Raw genomic sequence first — 24,033 nt, 5'->3', positions numbered from 1 at the left:
GTACCCCTGAAGAAATACTGTTGCCTGTGTGAGTTTAAGTGGTATTGCTGATGTGTTCACAACACTTTGATAGCAATTATGGCAACAAACTTTATACACAAATAGTTCATATTTACTAAAATTGCTGTAAAAGTTTGTTTAACATTTTACCAGATCTCAGTGGGTTTAGGGTTCAGTTTCTCACTTATGAACTACTGATTTAGTGACAGTGAACTCTGCATGAGTTTTGATGGTAATTACAAATAATACTTGCAAATTGGCACTGAATTGGTGAAAAACTCTGGTAATGCAATAGGAAAATTGCCTATTCAAATTATTTTTAAATTAAATGTTATTGCAGAAGAGAGGAATCAGATACAGAGATACCTCAGTTCATAAACTTAATTTGTTCTATGATTTTGGGAAAGACAGACACTCCTGTTTGTGTGAGAAAGATGGACGTGCTTGTCACCAATGCAGAATTTGCAAACAAAAACAAAAGTTTGCCAAGTGCTTCCATTGGTAAACCAAACTCTGCAAACAAAAAGCATTTGTGAACTGAGGCACCCCTGTACATGAAATTAATTCCTCGGGACAAGAACTGACCTCAAAACTAAAACATAGAGAAATGAAGTTTTACTTTATCCATCTTGTGTTTATTACTTTTGTAAAAAAAAAAAAAAGTCGTATTTTTGTTTTAGAGCTTTTCTGCTCTTTTCTTACATTACTTTGAGAAGCTTAAGACTGCAGTTTGATGAATGTTTATGACTTTCCAGCAGGGACAATTTTACATATTAAAATGTCAATTGTGAATTATACTTTCAGGAAAACTACACTTTCAGGTAACTATTTACGATCATAGAGCACTCTTAGAATTCTGGTATTCAGTTTACGCAGCACGAGTGTATTTTGTGAGATCTTTCATGATGTATCCTCGGACCACACTGGGGAATTATCCAGACTCAAAGGTATGTGGCATTTTTTTCCTGGAAATGTGCAGAACTTGAAGTACTATCTTAATACAAAAACTAAATTAGTAGCAAAGAAAATATTTTTCAAATTAAACACTGATATCATTAAAAACTCTTTAAGTTCTCTTAAGAGTATCTTCCATTTATGAAATAAAGACAAATTTGACCCTGAAGACAGCAGCTCACAGAAAACAAGCACAAAGAAGAAAAAAAAAAAAGATGCTGTTATGCTCCAGAAATAACTGATAGTGTAGGTTACCAGAAGATATCCTTAAAGTGTGAAGGTCACAAACCAATAGCTTCCACAGAGAAGGAGCAAATATCGTCCCATTTCTCCTCCTGTGTGCAAGAATCTGTATGTGCGTGAGTGTGGATATGCGTGTGAGGTGAGGGCCAGTGAATGTAAGCCCTCAGAAAGTAAAATACTTTATTTTTAATTTCTGTGCTGTAACTTGTCAAGTTTATTCTTGTTTGGGGTTATTCTGCAGGAGAACACAAAAGGGTCACTACAAACTACTTGGTCCTCAAAGCCAGAACTAACAATGTAGGTGGAAAATATAACTTGAATATACTTAAGAGAGTGACCAGGTGTTTCTCTTCTATTTCTTATTACTCTGAATAAGTTGAATAGTGATGAAATGAAAGCACATGAACATCATTTTTATAGCAGAGAAGAAAAGCAGATACAGTTAGATTTTGTACACTGTGGATGTAATAAACCCATTGGATTGCAAAAAGCAGTTGGAATAAAATGTCTCTTTCATACTTGTGCAACTCTGAAACTTAAAAAGTTAATGCTTTTCCTTTGCTAGTTCCATTTCTTAGCATCTAGTAGTCTCAAAGCAACTCTTCTGAAATCAGCAATTCAACAGATTTTCTATAGCTTCTTCAGGTATCCCTGGGTGGAATGGAGAATTCTCATCTCGTAGTCAAAATAATCACCATAACATTTTCCACTTATTCATATCCAACCATCAATATTTCATGTTTTCTATATGCTTTCATTCATCTTTCAAATAACTCTTATATTATAGATGATAATCCCACATGCAGCTATAGAAATTGAGGCACATCGTGGTTTCTAAACTATGATATAAATACAGGGATATAACTGGAGAAAGAACATTTAAATGAAAGACCAAGAGGGCTTGTGTAAGGTTTTCCCCACAAAACCTCATGCACTCATAGGTGGGACTTCTGGGAGGTTGGTTAGACCATGAGTGTGTGATACTGGGTTATGGATGTGCTAACTGAATTACTCCATTGATTGTTTTATCATAGTTCAAAGTATGGACAATGGAAAGGCCCACCTTTGCGAATGGGTGGCACCAACTAATAAGCTTGTAGTCTGAATGGAATAAAAAGAAAAAGCAGAATCACAGCTTCTTACCTGCCACATCATAGACTGCTTCCCCTCTGCCATGGCCTATCCTGTACTGATCTGCCTTGGAGCCAGCCAACTACAGACTGAAACCTCTACAATGAGATGAGGTGTAATAAACCTTTCCTTCTTTAACTAGTCGTGGTCTGGTATTTTGTCCCAGCAAGAGAAAGTAACTAAGATAACCTGTCCATCTTCCTGTAAAATTCCCCATATTAATCTTGATATGCAGCATACACAAACCTTTATTAAAATCATTTATACCATTATCTTATAAATCTCTTTAAAAATAAGGATAATAATTTCTAATTACTATTTTGTACTCAGTATCACCCTTGTTTAACAAGTTTAGAATACTGGTTTCTACACTACCCTGACGTAGCATCAGAAGATTCATCATGACCAGGCACATTATAAAACACACAGCATAACAATCATACCATTGTTTACATACCAAGGAAATAAAACTCATTTACAAAGCAAAATCAAGCCTCAGAGGTTATCTTCAGTCACACAACTTTAGTAAGTGGTACAGTTGAATCTACTTTAGTCAGCCCTTTTCCCTCAACTTCTCATGGCCTCTATGACTGCACCCTGATTTACAGAGCATGCTCTTTCCAGTACCCTCCTTCTGACAGAAAGAGAATATCTACTTCTCTTTCAATGAAAAGTAGTAGAAATTCCCTACTCTGACTTTTTCCTAGACATCATTAGCTACTTTCGTGCAATTCTAAATCTGGAAACAAGGCACAATCATTTTAGCCTTTGAGAACTTTATATATGTGTACACACACATGCATACACACACACCAAAGTGCAAATTCAAATACAGAGAAATTTCCAATTTCAGACACATAGGGTTGGACCACTTCAATCAAAATTTTCTTTTTGTGACTTCTCTTGATTCAAAGTAACTCTGGGAACTTGTAAGAAAGAATTAAAATGTCTTCCAGCCATATAGTTTATAACACTTGCTTAACTTGCCAAGAGGCGATGGCCTGACTATCTCCTTACGTGAAAATCCCATGAAGGCAGACATGTCCCACAGATTGTTCATAACTAAATCCCCAATGTTTAGGACATTGCTGGAAACATACTGATGAGTCCTCTGTGTCTCTGAGGGCTGACTCAGCTCATCTGAGACCCAGAGAATGATGGGCACTGCTGTCCAGTGGACCAAAGAAGGCAGTGGCAAATGGACTTATGAGCCACTTGAGCATGGTCCACCCAAGAGATTAACTACAATGAAAGTACCAGAATTCTTGCGGAAATCCTCTCATGCAAATGGAATGTTAGAACCTTTTGATTATGTTGTTTGTGGATGAAAAGGCCTTACAATTAAAAAAAAAAAAAAGAACCTACCTCAAACTACCACCCTTAAATTATTCAGCTTCTCTCTCTGTATCATCTATCCACGCTGAAAACAAAACAGACCAAAAGTCTTTCCTGGGTGCTAATTAAAAAGCAGAACTGTTTTTACACTTAAAATGTTTTGCTTACAGACCGGGAACACACTGCAAAAGCTCTGCTGGCTTAATGAGAATATAAAAGAATCAAATCTAAAGTTTCAATCTATTACAGCATGTGCAGAACACAAGCCGGCCATGCCAGCTACTGCCATGGGAAACAGGTGAGTTGTCCAATGTAGTTTATCTAAGTTTTATTTGACTTTACTGGTGGAGCCTGAGTTAGATAATCTTTTAAATATTTCTTTGCATTTTACATTTGTGGAGACTGATTTCTATCCCAAGTCTCCAGAGCTCTGTATACTCACCCAGGACAGATTCTATCTATTCTCTACTCTGTGGCACCAGTTTTCCTAGTCCTGCCTGACTATTTTTATTTTATCCAAGTTGAATGATGCAGTGATTCATCAGAAAGTGTTTCTAGAAACACAGGTGAAGGGTATCAAGCAGACAGGAAAGTGAGGCACTTTCCTGCCTCTCAGGAATCCACCCTTTTCTTCTTGGGTCACTCAAAGAAGGCAAGGTGAAAATGTTGTCACTGTTATCAAAATTTCATAGCAAAGATCTTAGACTTTAGGGCTAGAAAGAGCCTTCAACACATTATGCAGTGCAGCACAGGCTAGCAGTGGTAAGGACAGAGCAGGGACACTAAAAGAGTCCTGGTGACTCATCACAGGGCAAAGCTATGGTTTCGTTTCCCAGGGTACCAACTGCCTTGCCAGTTTTGGTGCTGCTGACCTTTCAGGAAGACCCACAGAGCCAAAGTTCTTGGGTTCCAGAACCAACAATTCCACACTTTCTGAGGTTTGCCATCACTCAGGTACCTCAGATTAGAAGATACATCAGGATTAAAGCAACTAAGAAGACATGAATCAACTATTTTTGGTTTTGGTTTTAGGGGATTCTCTGTTCATCTCAATTTTTAAAAAATTTTAGACAGAGTCTTGCTATGTAGTTTAAGCTGGCCTTGAACATACTACATAGCCCAGGCTGGCCTCAAACTCATGGTGACCTTCCTGCCCAGCCTCTTGAATGCATCACGATGCTTAGCACCTCATTATCAAATTAAATGATGACATCACATTTCCAGAAAATGTTTTTAGAATGAAGGCTTAACTGTGGTATTTAAAGAAACTGCTATGTTATCACTTTGTTTCCTTCTAATAACACCCAATAAAACTAGTGTTTTCTTGGCTCCTTGGATTTCAGTTTTACTACCTGTAGATTCTACTCCACTGTGTTTAGCACCAGGCTTTGGCACATGGTAGCTGTTTAATAAATATTTACTCAGTTGTATTCTGTCTCTCTTGGTGTGGTTTTATTTTAATGCATAACAGCAGGAAAGATAGAGCAATAAAAAAAAAAAAACCCTTGTAGTTTAGGAGAAATAACTCCAGGTTAGACAGTAATGACTCACAAATACTGGCATTTGGTAAAGTGGTAACTTTACCACAGGAAGGTCTGTCCTGAGAAACTACTAGAAAATCAAGTCCAAACACAATGAAAACGATTCATTTTATTTTGTTCTGGAACGAAGAGCTTTATATTTGCTCCATAAACTCTTAAGGGAATAATCATGTTACTGTAAGTAAATAATTTTATATATATTACTAAGTAATTTTGCCAGTGGATTTTACTATATTTCTAATTCAGCACTATTTTTATCTGACAACCTGACATGCTTGAAATTCTTTACCAACTGGCATCAAATTCCTAGAAGACACAATACTTGAGATAACTCTTGAAAAATATGCTAAGAACTCAGAAGACATATAAACTTTAAAAACTGAAGTCCCTGTCTTTCGTACCAGCTGCTCGTAAGATGCAAGGCAGACTCTTTAGCTAAATAGTTAATTTGGATGTATCACATGATTTTCTAATCCCTTCAGTTTTTTGAATTTGTTAAACAGATAGCAGTAATGATGGTGCTGTATAACTTTACTAACCATGGTGGGAAAATGCCTGGATATAGCATTATTACCGCGGCACCCAAGTTAACTTTATTGGCATTTTTACAAACTGACCATGTTACCATTATTTACCCCATGGACATTTATGAAGGGCCTGCATTCTGCTCATGGGCGTTCAATCTCTAGTGACACAAAACAGAGTTTCTTTTTTCAACAATGATTTGTCCACTAATAAAAAATTTTGGTACTTCTGTGAAAATGTGTGAGGTGTAATTCAGGTACAGGGACCTATGAGTAAAGAGGTAAATTTAGATCGGAATTTACATTACAAAGGAAAATGTGGAGCTTTGTGTTAGATGAAGAAGGGGAAAATGGTTGTCTAAGGTGAGAAAAAGAAAGGAGAAGGATGGAGGAATGATTTGGAGGTGGTTTGGATGGCTAGAGCTTTGGATGATGGTAGCAGGAAGAGTACATCTGATGGAATACTGGAGAGATAATGAGAGCTACAGAGACTGGGATTTCTTTTTAAAAGGTTTGCTCTTCGTGAAGTAGGCCACAGGGATCCATTGAGAGGTTTTCATCAGGAAACAATGTGACCCAGTCTGTGCTTTCAAAATTATCTCTGGGACAGAGAGTGAGGATGAACTGAAGGTGTGTGAATAGCTCTGGTGATCAATGAGAAATGTCTCAACCAAGGAAATGGTGCTGTGGACGATGGGGTGGAGATGCTTCCCTCCCCTGCAATGAGCTGTTTACCGAGTAGCTAGTAGACGTAGACCTTTTCTTTGGATAGAGGCTTGAGTTAGATGTTAATGTAGATGGAAGAGATCAGTATAGGATAATTAAGATGATTCTCTGGTTTTGTCTTGGCAGTAATAAGATGAGGTTTTTAGCAAACAGGCAGATAGAGGGAGAAAACATCACTGGCTTTTGCCTAAGTGATAAACACTGTATGATCACTGAGACATATGGTACTTAATAATCAGATAGACATTTAGGTCCAGAACTCAGCAGATGAATGTGGGTCAGATGTAAATATTTATTTGTGATAATAATTGTAGGATTTATCAAGAAACTATGAGTTTGTCCAGAGAGAATGTATAAAGAAAATATCTAGAAGTTTACTATTGGCTAATTCAGTTGGTACCTTGAAAATTCAGTGTATCATTATTTCTCTAAAGTGCATTCCAATACAATTCTATAGGAGTTAATACCAACTCTATCCCTTCAATTTTGGGTATGGGCATGCATTGTTCCTATAAGATCTTGGGACTAAAGATATTTAAAAACTTGATTCTCTGAAATGTAGCTGCAGGCTATGTAGACAAATTAGAAACAACAGGTATTATTTGTTTCAATATACAGAATGAGAACTTAAACCTGATGCCACATAAAAAAAGGAAAAAAAAAACCCATCCGGTTTTCATTACTATTAAGCAGGTGCAAAATAAGTCAGACATATTCACTGCAAGAAACCACAATAAAATAAGAGGAATTGTATTACACTGTATTCTGTAAGCTCAGTCCTATTTGATGCAAACATTGTTGAAGTGTTTCTGACTGTTCTGAAGAAAATGACACGAAAAGGAACTAACATGAATTCTGAGATTCCCACTTGGAGACTGGTATGTACTTATACAGGAAACTGGGTGCCAGTCAAAGAGCAAATACATCACATTTCTCGCTGCGAAATGTGTTCTGCCCAAGAGATTCCAATATGCAGCGAGCTTTTTTAACCTTTGCATTTAGTACAGACATAGAGTGTGGGGAAAGAACAAAAGCCAGCACTGCGTTGTACAGAAGACCTGAGAAGCCGTAATACAGCTGTGACTTTGAGAAGGTGATGGAAAGGACCCAGAATGTACTACTGAAGAATTCACGTGATTAACCAACCTTTCATTAAAATGTACCCATTTTGGCTTTTGACTATCTATCCTGAAGAGAGGACTTAGAAAACAATCAGCATGGATAAGGACATGGAATGAACAATGTAAACAAAATTACAATATGATCATAAAACTGAGACTGTATTAACCTTAGAAGAGAAAACACCAGATGCTAGCTTAACATTGATCATTAAAATAATAATGTTTTTTCTATGTCTTATGTGTGCAAGTCATTTGAAAAGACTAAAAGTCATTTCAGGAAAACTATCTAGCCATATTTGTTTGTAGATGTTTATATATATGCATACATGTAATATTCAGATGTAAGAAATATCTTGGATGATAAATTTACTCAGTAGATTCTTTATAACTTTTTGTGGATTTCTAGAGACAGGATTTGATAACTTGATCATGCCATTAACCACATATGTCTACACTCAAAGAACAAAGGTTCTTTCCCAGACACTAAAAATGCATTGATATTAGCAGCCCTAGAAAATGCAACATTTACTGTAATATAAATCCAGAAGCCAGTAAGCCAGCCTGTTTTTCAGGACTCTCAGTGCTGCAGGAGTTCAAAAGTTGAGTAAGAACTGCAATGTACTGACAACTAAACTAGTAAGTTCGTCCAAACTGTACTTGATTTACTTGTCACTAACCAGTCCCACTGCATGTTGTACCCTATACCTTTCTTGGCACATTTTTCACTTTGCTGCATCGTTTACAACATTATGTCTTGACTCCTTCGGCTGTTGTTTACTTCTAGTTTTCCCAGGGCTTAATGACTTAGTATTGCAGCATAGAAATCAAATAAGCAAGTGAAAAAAATGATGGATGAATGAAACAATGGACAAGTGCACGAATAATTCCAGCATCTCTCTGCCAATGTGTCATGTTAATACCAAAATCAAATTAGTATATTTGGTTTTCATTTGTTCACTCATTCATTAATTCTGTTTTAACTGAACAGAACTTAACTTTCTGCATGTTGGCGTCTGAGGAGTTAAAGTCAAAATGCATAACACCTGTTCTCCAAGGGCTAGAAGCATACGAGAAAAGCATCAGCACTACTACAGATTAAAGTGCACACCATACAGTTGACAAATGTGTTAGATGTATCCAAGCAACTGACAAGTAGATACTACACTAATAGTTAATGTGAAGCCCTGATGTCATTGGTAAGCAAAGATTAAGAGCATTTAAACACTACTTGTAAGACTGCTTCCTGGTATTTCTTGTTTGGCAACTTCAGAGATAAGAAAATGTTATATGGGGTCATGGTGGCAGGGGATTTAGCTCAGTGGTGTAAGTGCCTGCCTGGGAAGTGTGAGGGTATGAGTTCAATCCCAGGTTAAAAAAAAAATGAAAGAAAGAAAAAAGTTATACAAACTAGGTGGATGCCTGGCTAAGCAAAAAAGGTGAGATTTCAGCAAAAGAAAATCCTGGGTATATGGTAAGGCAGAAAGTGGACTTGAAACTGTGGGCTGCTTAAATGAAGGTGTTCTTAAGAATACGGTCCATGAAATAAGAAGGAACTAAAGAAACAGGTTAAAGAACACCTGAATAAAGAACAATTAACTTTCTTTAGTTTCCTGACCCATGTTATCAGGATAATATAACTAGATGATTTTAGAGGTTCTAGTTTTTTCTTTGTACCAGGAATCGAACTGAGGATTTTGCACTTGCCAGACAGGTGCTGTGTGGCTGAGCTCTAACACCGACCCAAGGTTCTTACTTAAGACATTGTACTTTTTGATATTTCTCTAAAAGCTCTCTTGTGAGAGAACACGTCAAAAAATACGATATACATACTCATTCTTGTCCACCTTTTCACGGAGCTTCTTTAGTTGCTTACTTTGGCTGAATTTTAAATTTTGAATTATGTTCTCAAAGTATTCATCTTCTTTGTAGTTCAACTATATTACATAAAAGATTTTGGGAAAAACATTAAAGCTAGCATCTTCAAAACTTTTAGCAAACAACATACCTTCTTAAATTTTATCAGTTAATAAGGATAGACAGTATTTAATATACACCAAAGAAGGACTTAATTCTAATTAGCCCCATTCTGTACTGTAGGTTAGTAATATTCTAGTTGAATTACAACTTCAGTAAATTTTTTTTAGCCAGCCAAGTGAAACCAAATGTCAGACCAGCCTCTCACAATATTGTACTAATCCTCACATAACAGATGAGTGTAACAGCACATTCCCATTTAGATCCAACTGGAGTTCCTAGTGTTCTTCTCAGCATTATAAATACATTCATGTAACCCTTACTATAATTCTATGGACGAAGGACTATGATCACCATTTCAAAGCTGAAGAAACTATTTAGTCACTTGCCCAAGTTTATGAGAGTGGTGGAAATTAGATTTGGGTTTCAGTCTCTGCTCTTAACCACTCCACGACTATTGTAAGGGTCCCTGGGACTACCAAGGTGTAGAAAGTTCACATAAAAGAAAAATATTTTCTCTGCATATGGGAAGAGGACAGAGCACTTTGACTTGGAAATCTCTGTGTTAGGCTAATAGACAACGGGTTATAAATCACTGTCAGCCTTGGATGTAGGCAAGGGTCACCTTGCTCTCATTAGGGTATCAGGGAGTGGTGGTGGTCACAGTCAGCAGTGAATTGTTAGCTGAGTCTGAAACCAGAGCTACAGTGACATCAGTCTATTCTCCTCTTTTAATTGTTATACTCTCAGGGAAGAATAAAATAAATAAAGCTTTGTGGTTCTCTAATATCAGATTTACTTTTGTTTTTTAAATATAGGAGGCAAGACCAAGTTTCCACAATGGGGGGAATAACTGGAAAGTGAAAGAAAACCAGAGGGTTGGTCTTTCAGACCTGTATAAAGAGATGGCAAGGAGCCCAAGGGTGGCCTGTTGTTGTTCCTCACCTTGATATCTACTCCCCAGTGCTCTTTAAAGGACATCAGATTTTCCTTACTATTCTTCAAATGAAAACCACTCTATGGTTTCCATACACTCAATTTGATATATGGTTCACTCTAATGACTTTGTGACCACCACCATTACCTGATAGACACCCTAATGATAACAAGGTGACCCTTGCCTACATTATACATCCAGGGCTGACAGAAAGCTAAATAAGAAATATCGTTGTAGCACCCATATTAAGATTTTGTGTAAGAAGGCTTACAGTTTTAGGATAGTTTACATAATGTTGGGCATCCTGAAGCTAGAAATGACACCGCCGCCAGGCCAGATATCATTAGCCAGAGCCTTTACAGAGACTTACCTCAACGTATTCATTATTCAGTTTGTTATCATTGGAAACAATGTCATCAGGATAGCCTATCCTTTCTTTAATTGCTAAGGCCTGTGGAAATCATAATATTGAAGATGAGGATGATTATATAAGTTTCAAACACAAGCATTATAATTTGCCCAAGATGGGCAGTTGAGTAACACACTCTACATGAGTTACAAAAGGAATATCCATCAACACTCAATCAGAATTTTTTTTGCAATAGATTTTTCCTGGGATTAAGAAAGAAAAGATTTAAAATTTAGCTTCTAGTGTTGTACTCTTATTGGCTGTAGCTTTCCCAAGAAAACTGAAATCAAAACTGACAAAAGTCATTGTTTCTCATGCATTGTGTTTTTATGAACTTTTCTCTCTGAAGGATTTCTCTATTTAATTTTATAGAGAAGGTAATATTTAGAGCTTCCATTCTTGCAAGATATAATTATCTTTCCACTTCATTGATTTGGTAGAGAAAACAGATAAGGGCTTTCACAGGTTTAGTGGTAATACTCTTTCTGAATATTGGTTCCTGGAGTTTCTGAACTTTTTATATTCAGTTTTATTTTTCCTTCAAAGTCAGTGTACCTATCTATATGGTAAATGAGTGATATTTTAAAGTGGAAAATAGGGTTTTTCTTTTTACTGTGGCTCATGCCTACTATAAGTTTTACTTTTATTACTTCAAAATGATTTCACGTACTTTTATTATTTAGTTATTATTACTGCCTGCCTGGTAAGCACAAGATCATGAGTTAGATCTTGGGTACCAAAAATTAATTATCAATACTTGCTTACTATATACTATTTCCATTTTTTTTATTTCTCTCTCATTTTGGTCACAGATGTTTCACTTTTCAATTATTGCATCCTATTGTTCTCAAATGATCTAATTAATTGAAGATCATAATGGAGAATGAAACTGGTGCTTCTGCCCACTTTCTTGTAAGTTTCTACATTATCCACTCCTTACACATTAGCCCTTTTTTAGTGCAGATTTACATCCTAGAAGATGTTGTCCCTTAACGTGTTCTCAGGGACACAAAATCTACAGAAAGTAAAAGGTACTACATAAAAAGGTTTAGTGTCAAACACTTTGGGTAAATACTACACAAAAAAGACATCTTTCCTTATTGCAAGATTTCTTACAATTTCAAAATGGTTAGATTCTAAGGTTAGAATCTAAATTTTGTGTAAGTCTCCAAGAAGACAAATGAATTTAGCAATTTTTCATTCAACGTATGTTCAAGTGTCCTGCAAAAGCCAGGTACTCTGTCAAGGACTCAGGGAAAAATGCTAGGCAAAATTTTCTGTATCCATATAGCTTGCTGAAAAGAGTCATGGTAGGCAGTGACATAAATATATTTTAAGTCTGGTGCCATTTGATCCCTCCCTAGAAGTGTACTACTTAGCCCAGGGTAGGATCAGACGAGATTTCTATAGTAAGTGTTTCTTAAACTGTTTTGACTATGGTACTCCTTTGTGGAACAATGTGCGGGTCCAGTGTTTTGTGTCACATTGTGGAAATTCAGATCTGGAAGTATTTGGTTGTCTATATCAAACTCAGTTGTGTCACAGACAGCTAAGACACTAAAGAAGCAATATGACCTCCATGTCTGGAGGAACTGGCAAGAATGACAGAAGGACAGTCAGCTCTGGGCCTAAAATCTAGTTCTAACCTTTTACTTGGGGCTCCTTGGAGAGCTGGCAAAGATATCATTTCCAATTGGTTTAAAGCTGAATGAGACCTGGACCAGCGATTGATTATCATAGGTTTATTATGGACTCCTGTTTTAGTCTAGAGAATGTGTGTTCTTTCTTCTACCCTAACCATAGAACAACAGTCAAAGTGGATACTCTGGTCAAAGCAGGTTCACAGACTTCACAGAATATGTTCCCAGAAAGTTTTACATAACTTAAAGGACAAATAGTCATAATAATTTTAAGCCTAATATTTCCATAGAAATCTTACTTTTATTCATGCAGAAGATATTAAAAATCTCAATAAAAGCTGTCCACTAAATGTAGATAAAAATAACAATAAATGGTACCCATTTAACCATAGATCTTATAACACACAAAAAGATATACCACCTTATATTTGCTTGATGAGAAATTTAATACTTTTTTCTTGTCTGGTCATGCAATTAAACTTAATAGAGCATGTTTTAAAGGTTTAACTGGAATTTTATATTACAGACTAAGGGGACAGATTTTGAACCACTGGTAGCAATCTTTTAGGTTATTTTTTGTGGGAAGATAAAATATATGAACCATTAGTATATTAGCCTTTATTGCTTTATTAATTCACATAACATTGCCCTTATTTTATAGTCTTCTTTTAAAGAAAGGAAAAAAGGAAGGTTTTAATTAAATACAGATAGTGCTTCTTGCAGAGATAAAAGATGAAAATCAGAAAAAGTCTTTATCTCACTTATGAGCAGTTTGATTTTTAAAATTTTCTTTAAAGTTAAAAAAATAATAAAAACCAAACAAAAAATGTCTTTATCCATGAAAACTGTTCCTGGACACATTTTTTCCTAAATGTGGCTAAGCTTTTCTCATAAGAAAACTATGCTTTGATGGACCTGCCTGGTCCTTACCTTTTCTTCAGCTTTCTTTTTTGTTTCAGTATCCATCCAGGTGAGCTCATCTAAAGTCTGAATGAAAACTTCCCGAATCTGTGAGATCAAATCTTCAACCTCAAATCCAAAGTACAGGAGCAAATTAGGCCATCCAGTTCTGTGTCACAGTGATTTTAAAAAGTAGAGCTATATGCTATATTTATATGATGCAATATGCTAACAAATATAAAATTATAGACAAACTGAAATGCAGATCAATAAACCTTTGGGCTAATTATAAAGTAATGTTGTTATTATCAACACTTCTTATTAAATGGTCTTAAATATGTTCATTTTAATTTAAAAAATATTCATATATAATGGTCCCTACCATCTTCATAAAAACACGATATTAGCTGTTAGTACCATTAATGGTTTAGTTAAATATGAAGTAGCATTTCAATAAATTCTTCATCATGTTATTAATCTCCACAGTCTTTGTTACAGTAACAATGAAAAATAAGGTATATTTCTTACACTTTAAACCTTGATTTACTTTCTAGCTATTTAAGACAATGTTATTTTTGGCCAGTTGGATAACAAAAGTTTACAAATGACTATTCAATAGAAGATTTGACTAGGTATTCTAAATACGTGGTGTCTGAAGAATGGATAGTTGGTTTTGAAAATAACAAGAGAAACCAAAACCATAATTAGATACACGAGGGATAGAAGGTGAGATTTATTAGTGAACAATTATGTGTTATTATTTGGAGTTTCTCTGTCTAACTGATAAAACTTCAAATTATGGACAATTACAGCTGCCCATCAGTGGAAACAAACTGAGTGTATTGCAGAGTTAATAACGTATTATGTTGAAAACATTACCACGTGTTTACTCTCTCCAGCAAATGCTGCTTTCACATAAAGCCTTCCCACAGCACTTTCCATATTCCCATTGACATAGTTTGCACAACGTCTCCAAGTTGCTGTTTCTGATGTTGTGCCATAAAGGGCCTGTAAAAGAACAAAAAAGAAAAAGAAAATGGCCAGGAGTAGAGGGTAGGAGGACGAATTCTACATGATTCTATTCCTTACGTCTCATTTAAATTCTTGTACTACTCATCACTTCTCACAGAGTAGGTATCCCTAGCTTATGATCAAATGCAACCTGATACTTAAAAGTAGTCTGAAAATAGGGTGTATTTTCAGCAGTATGTCCTGGTAGAGCTTTTGGCTATTACAAGTTAATATCCTTGTAAAAATACCCTTTAGGAAAAAACACAACATTGTACTCACTGCATAAACATAAATGTGAAGCAATGTTCCATAAATGTAACAGGGGATAATTTACACACAAGAAAATGCATTTCTGCTTTTTAATATTTTAAGTGAACTTCAAATACTTTATAAAAACTAAATTGCATAAGTTTAAGTACAGGCAAGGGAACTAATGTAGGTAAGGAAAATTTAGCACAGTAACATTTTTATATTCTTTAATTTTAAAAATATATCTATATACTCTTTTTAAGGTTTAAAAATGGGAATTGTTGACCACTCACAGTTATTTTCTTTCCAGAACATCAACCATTAAATTACTAGAATTTCTCCTTCCTCAACCCCTGCTGCCACTCCCCTTACAATGAGACTAAAATGCTGACTACTTAAATAACATAGGAACAGCCTAAGTAAAGGCTCTCAGTCTGTGCCTCCCTCCATGAGGGTGTTCTTTCAATGGAAAGCTTGTGTCAGTGTAGTCCAAATGTGTATTTCCACTGTTCTATGAGCATCTGAAAATCAAGTTAATTGAGGAAGACACCCCTGAAATATCTTTAAACACAAAAACAATAACAATAAAGACAATAATACATCTATGCAGTATTCTTTCATGAAATGTTCATTTAACCAATGGCAACTCCTTTCAGGGCTTTGTGATCATAATGTCACAGGTAATTATCATAAAATATGGAAGGCCATAATGACTGACCTTCTTCTTAGGTAACATATACCATAAATATGTGCAAAATAGCCAAATACAGCTTTGTGTCTTTTGCAGAGTTCACCACATGCTAATAGTATACATGGCAAGCCTTCATAACCATGTATCTCTTTATGCTTTAAGTCTTAAGAAAAGAGAGATTTTTTCTTCACCTTTCGGAAAGCATTTCTGGACTCCTTGTAGGTTCGGCTGAGGCTGCTTACAAGATCCATTATGAACCTCCAGGACATTAAATTTTGAAGATCTCTGTATAAAAAAACCCACCACCCAGCAACAGAAAAGATGAGGCTGCAAAGCATCTAAAGAGTGATATGAAATGTAAACTTTGAGGACATGGGCACTCTGACATACCTACCTGGCAGAATATTTGGTAAGAATGGGTTTAAGTTTGATTAAATACTCTGGAGCATACACAACCACCTCTTCCTCATTTGGAATACTAATATTCACAGTTGACATGATTTCATTTGTGAAATTTGACCAGCTGAATGGCTGGGGAAAGAAGCAGGCACAAAACATTAAGTAATTATAGATTTCTTTTCGTGGTTCCATGATTTCATTATAGCAAGGTCGGACATTAAAGGGTGTCAGCTGCATCACTAAATAATTATCCCAATATTTAGTTTTGTGTTTGTTTGGGATATTTCCCTCATTTTTCAATCAGCTTTTTAATAAAAATTACTTCTGCAACATGTTGTTTAGATAGCAGAATTATAATAACCATCTCAGAGTGAAAAATAAAGCTTCCAAGCTTTCAGAACATACAAATTAGAAACTAGGCTCAATGTCTTCTTATTCTAAACAATATTTTAAAAAAGAAGAAAAAGTAAATTAGCTTGAAAAACAAAACTTCTTCGTTTATGCAAAAATGAAAACGTATGTCAAGTATTGGACTTTGTAAGTAGGTGTTACTAAACAATTCAAACATAGCATTGAACCACACCAGAGCTCCTGCCACAAATTCAAGCATAGTGTTATGAAGCAAACACATTTAATAATTACTCTTGGTCTATAAGCATACAGTTTTTATACTTCAGAAGCAAAAGTATAAAATCTTGTCTACTACTCTTTACATGAGAATTGAGAGTATTTCAGATTATCAGTATTTTAGATTAATATCTATCTAGATACACAGAGAGATAGTTTATTAAGTAGGAAGTATAATGCTATATTCTTGACTTCTTTTGATGGTTTGGATCAATTTTTCAAAATTGATCCAAAATTTTGTTAAACACATAGTGTATTAAAAAGTTCTAAGTAAGAAATGTCTAATTCAGTAAGTTACATCGTTTTTTAAAAAAGATATTTCCTATTATTAGTGCAAGAAAAATTCTACCACTAACTTTAATAGTTCATATATTTTCTATGAAGATTGTTTCTCCTCCCAGCTTTGTGCATTAACTAATGTGCAAGAATAAATTTGGAGGCCAGAAAGAGAGATTACTAGATAATCAAAAAGAAGTCTATAATTAGAATATATGAGACAATTTCTTATTTTTGTATTCTATTTTTCTGAATGCTGAAGATGTCCTTGATGAGGACACAGAAAGTCCTATGAATATATTATTCTGTTTTACGAGTTAAAAAAATAGTTTTTTATTATTTGACAGTTCAAGTTAAATGAGTTTATAAAGGGCTCAGAATTTTTTTCATTTTTTCCAAACCCTTTTTTACAATAATTTCTGATATTATTTTACATCTGCCTTGAAAAGAATTTTACCATTCATTCTAACTAAATATACATGCTTTTAAATAACCTCCCCACCATCTTGTTATGAAATCAAATGTCTGATGTCATTTAAATTCATTTTGAAATTCAATTTATTTCAACAAATTATTGATGACTTTAAAAACCAGTATTTTAATGTTATAGCTTTAGGAAATGGCAGAGTAATATGCTACATAAAACTTAATACTTACCTTTCCATTGATCTCCAGTGAAAAATTATTTTGGAGCTGAGCCAAAGTCATTTTGTTATAAAGAAGCATTGGGTCATTTCGATCTTCAGATTTAGTTGTCGCCTATGGATATAATTTTTGATCACTAATTTAAAACTGTGAAAAATACAGGTTTATGTGGGTTAAAAAGAAACATAAGAAAAATAAAACACCATTTGACTTAAGTTCTATTTTGTATTTGTTTTGTAATTTATTTGGGCACATCAAAAGAAGAAAAATTTAAGAGATTTAATATATGCAATATGATTAAAAATAGTTAAAATTTTACTATTATTACAGTAAAATATACATTGCCCCAGATAATTTTCCTATATTTGAATACACCTATCTCATCATTTTGCCACTTTTTGAAGGAGTCCTGAATTCCTCTTTTGTGACATTAGCTGTATTGTCATGGTGGCCTCAATGCTCTGAATCTATTTTAAAAGTTTACTATTCATCGTCATTCTGACATTGAGAAATGTCCAGGGATTTCCATAGTGCCAGATCTGGTAAGTAAAGTGGAAAAGGGCGCACTGTAATGTTTTAAGAGTTGTCTTTTTGTTAGATGGTTCTGGGCAGCAGCATTTACTACATTTTTGCTCACATCTTGTAAAGTCACTCAAAAAGGCCTCGTACAACTTCTACAGAAAGTGGCAAGAATGATGGCACAATGTGTTTGTAGGGAGAGTATTTTCAAGACTTATGAAAAAATTTAAATATTTACTATATTTTTATCATTCCATGTATATTCAGAAACAGTTACAAATACTTGGCTTCATGTCAAATTTAAAATTCTTCAAAAATCTTTTCAAATTGGGTATGATGACACATGTCTCTAAAGCCAGCACCCTGAGAGGCCAAGGCAGGAGGATTTCAAGTTTGAATCCTGCCTGCATAACTTAGGAACTTAAAAAGACTGTCTCGAAATAAAAAGTCTGGTACTATAGCTCAGTGCAAAAGCCCTACATTCAGTGCCTCATACCACACACACACACACACACACACACACACACACACACACACACAGTGTTTTCATATTTTCCTATCTGCCACATCACATAACCATGACTGATGGGCAGTTCAACTGCGTCTGTAACTATTTTGTATTATAACCTCTCTTTGGACAGACTCACCTCTGGGTCACCTCTCAAATACTCTATCTCTAATACCCATCTTATCATTCAATGCTCTGATTAAAATTCAGGTGCACTAGTTTCCACAATAATATATAGCAAATAACAGAAAATTTCTAGTATACAGCACAGTCAGGTTGCAGGCTAGCTGAAAAAGAATGATAATGCTTTCTATTTTAGTGAATGCTCTTGAATTCTGCCTAACTAGTTTTGTACTCAACAATATCCAATTGTCGTGTTCTACACTGAATCTAAACAGAAAAGAAAATAGCAAGTCCAGTTTAAGTGATCAAAATGAGTAGGAAGGAACAAAAGATGAAGGTTTAAAGATGGGACTTACTACTTAATGACAATGTTTAAATCAGTACAATATACCCTTTAAGCATTGCATCTGTTTATTTACTAAAACAAAACAATTACTGAAAAACATTTCCTGTGGGCCCTGTTAGAGATATACAGATGATGATGAAGTAGCGAAAACTCTATGCCAATCTCAGACTCGAAAATAGGGGAGAAAATATAATCACAGATAATTCTGAAGTAAAATGAAACCTCTACAGAGCCAAGGATTGTCAAAGGGAGACACAGCCTAGGAAAATAGGAGTGGTGTAATAAACTGTTCTTCAACAATTCTGTTCGCAACACAGAACCACATGCAAACCATCAAACTGCTATTCATCCAGCTGCAGCTCCAAGCAGCCTGGCTATGATTAGGGTTCCCAGTGGCCCCAGGAAAACTAAAGTTGCCCTCCAAGATCTTTACTCTTCAGGATTCTGATGAGGCTAGACAGTAGTGGTGAGCAGATGAGCACCTAGGAGTGGCTGTTACTGTGTGCAATTTCAGAAAATTCTCTGGGTTCTAGACTAAAGCTGTGCAAGAGTTCCATCAGTAACCTGGATGTACTTAGAAGTTTCTTGCTTGGGATTGTGGGTTCTTATCAAAGAACCATGAGAGAAGAACATGCCGATGCAGACTCCAAGAGTTTGTATGGAACAAGAGGAGATGCAGAAACATGTCACTGGCTTTCTGGCTAAGTTCTTCCCATCTGACCCTCCCTGAGCTCGCTAGTTGACAATCTGAACTCAGTGGTATCACACTGCTTTATGACCATCTTCAGGTGCTAATATTGCACAGCACAGGATAGAGATAATCTTGTGATTACTTTAAATTTTAAAATAAACTTACTAGAAAAACTAAAACAATTTTGTATGTGTCATGAGTCTCAAGGATATCTAACAAAAGTTTGACAGCAATGGTAAAAGTTTGATGTAATCTACTTATAAGAGACAATTAGGGATATCCAGTTTAATATTTGGCAAATTTAGTTTGTCAATTGGATGTCAGGATTCTAATTTACTATAAAATTCTATAGTTTTAAAGATTCTTATGAAGTCAATGATCCATTACCACGCTGTGCTTTTTTGTCCCTTAGCTCGGAGTTACACTTTTATCCTTAAAAATATAATAAGAGGCAATTAAAGAAGAGCAGCTGACATTATTCAGTATATCAGAAAAATGTGTTTTACATTGGCAATTTCTTTTTCCAATTCCATAACTTTGTTCATTTCCAAAGCAAGTTGTTTTTCATCAACAGGCAATCCTTCGTCTTGACGAATTAATTTGGCCACAGAAATCATAAAATCCACGTATGCATCACAAGCCTGCAAGAAATAAATAATAAATTGTTGGCTAACGTCTTAAATATTCATAATGGTACCTTAAGATAGAATATTTTTCTCAATTCAATATTAAATCTTGGTAGCAGAGAAAGCACAGTCAAATAGAAATCTTTTACTAAGCACTAAAAGAAATGGCCTCGGACAATCAATGTATATTTTAAGTACAGCATAAAGCAGAGCCGCGGAGTAGCTTGAAAGTACTAAGTAATTTATAACCATTCGGTTATGGAGATTATGGAATTTTCAATTTGCAATCAAGTTGCTTTCCTTTATAAGAAGGCAGTAACAAAACACTTGATAAGTAATTATAATATTTTCCTTAAATAATGCATTCATTCACTAAATCTGTTTTTCTAGGTTTTCTGTGCTCACACATAATTATTTTTTCAACTAATTACAAAGGGATAGCCACAAGTTCATATAACATGATGAGGGCATCTTCATATCTGTCTCCTCAGGTTAAGCAGTAATTTTTTTAATGAGATTGCTCTTGGAGCTGCTCCACACATGCCTGTGGCATTTAGTTAATTCCCCAATGCTCCCATTAATGTTGAATTGTACCACAAGACAGGTTTAGATTTCAGGTTTCTTATGAGAACTTGATTTGTTTATAGTTTAACTTCATATACAGTTAGTGTACAAAAATAAACTACAAACTAGTTACACTACCAATCTCTTACAGAATATATAAATGATTTAAGTTCAGTGACATTAAACCAGCAAGTATCATTCACTTTTAAGTCTCAACCATAGCTAAGTATTAGTCATTATCATCCATCATCAACTAAAATAATAATTTCATCTAACTTTACTCAAAATTTAACATCCTGGCATCAGCTTTACTATTTGTAAAACAAGCAACTATGATTACAAAAAATAGGCCACGCAACTCGGAGATACATGTTTTTGGTATCAGAGAATTTTATATCCCTAAAGCAGAAGGGACAGTCTTATATTCATTGTTGACTGCAAAGACACATCTGAATTTACAGTGGCTTATTACCAAACCTAGACAGATAGAGAAATGAAATATGTTATCAAGCAAGAACCGAATCAAAAGGTTTCAGCTGCCAATTTTAAAGTCTAGAGGTTTACATACTGCCATTTGGTGACCTTTATTAAATGCTATCAGATAGTTCCCTGAAGAGAAGCACTGTTTCTTTTCATGAACATCTGTAATGCTAGAACTTGCTATGTCTCTATCCATGGATCTGCTACTCAATAGGATGAACAATTTTTTGGCTGTGAATACATGTTAAAAACCTAATCATTAAGGTAACAGGAATAAAAAGATAACTTCATATATATTCTTACCAACTATGGTTTTGCCTACTAAACGGTAATCAGAATTCTTGTCTTACTTTGAAGTAAGTAAGTTCATCTGAGTTCATATCTCCTGAGATCAACTATTCCAAAGAATTAATATGCAGCTTTTTGAAGAAACCATATTTCAAAGGATATAAATCTATCTTCTTTCAGTGGGGAATTACTACTACGAAGGATTTCATTTGAATTTTCCAGTATCATCCTACTGAGATTTTCCTTTACTATATGAGATGCCTTATTGTTAATGAGGCAAGAAAACAATAACAAGAATCCTCCTGTGGTACTTTGTTGACTCCACAAACGGGTTCTACTTCAATGTCTTTATCTTTCTAGTTACATCTAAAGCTGTAGAACTTTGGTGCAAGGCAAACCCAAGAACTCTGGATGATACTTCTACCCTGGTCCTGCAAAACTGCTAACACTGGAAAACTGGAAAACTGGTAACATTTTTTGGGAAATTGGTAGCATGTGATGGGATTAGTTTCTGATGTGCTTGAATATTCAATATAGTCACACGTAATACACTTTCTTTTAATGTGTTCCAGCCTGGTAACCATCCCATTGTGACTGATTAAAACACATGGTTTAATATCCTGCAGCTTCCAACAGTATCAGATAGTTGTCAAAAACCAAATTTACAGTTGCAGCTAAATCCATTTTACAAGACAAGGTTTTAATTTTTATTCTTAAGATACTTTTGAATATGTAACATACTAAATGAGTCTAATATTCACTATTTGGGGCAAAAGTAAGTGATACATATTTTAACACTTAAATAGTACACTGGCCAGAATACTTTTAAAACTAAAATTTAAATTTTATTTTTTATGACTGAGAGAGCATTCACTTGTTAGCACAGAGGCTAGATTAAGCTGTCATTCTGACAGTCAGAAGTCAGCTTCTTCTTTGATGGCAGAGTAAACCAGTGATGCTTTGTGTGTGAAAGAACCAACAACTCCCACAACATCTATGCAGCTTTTTTCTTTTAAAAGGAAGTCCTACCACTTGTAAAGCAGCTTCAAAGGGCTGTTTTCAACAGTTACGAAAAATCCATGCAGCAGCAATTTCATGTTATTCTAAATCACATACTATTAAAAGAGATAATATTTATGATTATTAACAGCATGGGCCTTTATTTTTATTGGAACGATCTTCGTTTTGCAAGACTGGCACTGTTATTCATAAATTGGCTCTTTCGAAGAGGGAATACTCCCACCTAGACAAAAGCTAATGACTGTTAAGAGTCACCAAAGAAGAAGACAGCAATGTTTTTTTACTATTTCCCTTCACACTTGAGCATCATTAATCTTCATTAATGAATCACAGCAAGACCCAGAGAAAAAGCGAAAGCTTTCCAGTTGGACTGATGATATCTGAGTACCTTAGTGAGCCAGCTACTTATGGATCAGTGATTTCATTTCTAGACACCCAGCTTTTACTATTTTTTTGTCTTCCTCTTCCTGAAAAGAAAACCAACATAATGTACAGCAGAAAAGTAACTGAGAAGTCACAGAACTGTTCTATTTTTAGCCACCGACACTAGAGGATATTTAAGTATTACACAGGAAGTTTTCTGGGGGAGCACACAGGGACACCAAGCAGGAAAGATATTTCCTGTGAAAGAGGTTTGAGAACCTTTTCTAGTTTAAGCATCATGTTAAACAACATGCAACTGCCAATACAGAAAAACTTGCCCCTCACACAAGTGCTGCAAAAATACACAGTCATATGGCATTCCTAGGGACCCTAAATGAGACACAGCCTGAACCCCACCATAACTACAGGGCAGAAGAAGACTCAAAGGAATCTGCCATGGACAAGCACAAAGGCTGAGAATCTGGAGAGTCAGACAAAAAGTTCTAAGGTTTATTGCATGTATTCTTTCCTACGAATGTCACTAAAACATCTTTATATTTTATGAATCCACATATTTTAGAAGCTGTATACAGACTTGTTCACAAAATGGGTTCAGACAACCTCCAAATTTTCTTGTCATGTTCTCTAGATCGTAGTGAAAGTGGCTCTGTGTGTTTTGTTAAATACAGATACATGAGTTGGGTAAAATCTTGTGGGTTATTGATCACTTGGTAGCCAGAAAGGAGAAAATCAGGTGACTAGTTTCTCTTGTGGGTTATCTCTAATCAAATCATAGCTGTTTTAGACCATGAGGCTTAGTTTACGCATTTATAGACACGCTGGATAGGTAGTTTAAAGTACAGTTAAACTGTACTACAATAAGAGACACTTATAAAAGCCCTCTTAGAAATTCCTTAGAAAGTGTCTTAGAAAACTATCTTAGAAATTTCACACTTCTGTACGTTACTTGCTGCCATCTGAGTCCAGAGTCACTTTTCACCTAAATTAGCACATGGTCTCCGCTGCTCTCTCTGCTACCATTATAACGCATTCTACAAGGCGTAGCCAGATGCTCACCTACTCCTATTCCCAATCATTAGTCATTATACGATTCTTTCATTTCATTTACAACACTATCTCAATTTATCCTACTGCTTTAAGTAATTCACTTG

The 24,033-nt window shown here is 35.1% G+C and overlaps 1 protein-coding gene across 5 annotated transcripts in view; it reads right to left on the bottom strand.

Annotated features, from left to right (window-relative positions):
- Positions 1-24,033, bottom strand: part of Mme (membrane metalloendopeptidase) — a 113,263-nt gene that overhangs the window by 22,067 nt on the left and 67,163 nt on the right. For all 5 annotated transcript variants that reach the window (XM_063249217.1, XM_063249216.1, XM_063249218.1 and 2 more), the window contains 8 exons: positions 20,027-20,161; positions 17,346-17,447; positions 15,781-15,917; positions 15,578-15,671; positions 14,315-14,443; positions 13,466-13,564; positions 10,857-10,937; positions 9,406-9,509 (listed from right to left, as the gene is read on the bottom strand). In XM_063249217.1, coding sequence (XP_063105287.1) covers positions 9,406-9,509; positions 10,857-10,937; positions 13,466-13,564; positions 14,315-14,443; positions 15,578-15,671; positions 15,781-15,917; positions 17,346-17,447; positions 20,027-20,161 — 881 coding nt within the window. The remainder of the gene's footprint in view (positions 1-9,405; positions 9,510-10,856; positions 10,938-13,465; positions 13,565-14,314; positions 14,444-15,577; positions 15,672-15,780; positions 15,918-17,345; positions 17,448-20,026; positions 20,162-24,033) is intronic.

This window comes from Cavia porcellus, unplaced genomic scaffold, assembly GCF_034190915.1.
Source record: "Cavia porcellus strain 051 isolate PalLab524CR breed Dunkin Hartley unplaced genomic scaffold, mCavPor4.1 scaffold_5, whole genome shotgun sequence".
Classification (NCBI taxonomy): Eukaryota; Metazoa; Chordata; class Mammalia; order Rodentia; family Caviidae; genus Cavia; species Cavia porcellus.
The sequence above is the reverse complement of the archived record's forward strand: the minus strand, read 5'-3'. Positions and strand labels throughout refer to the sequence as shown.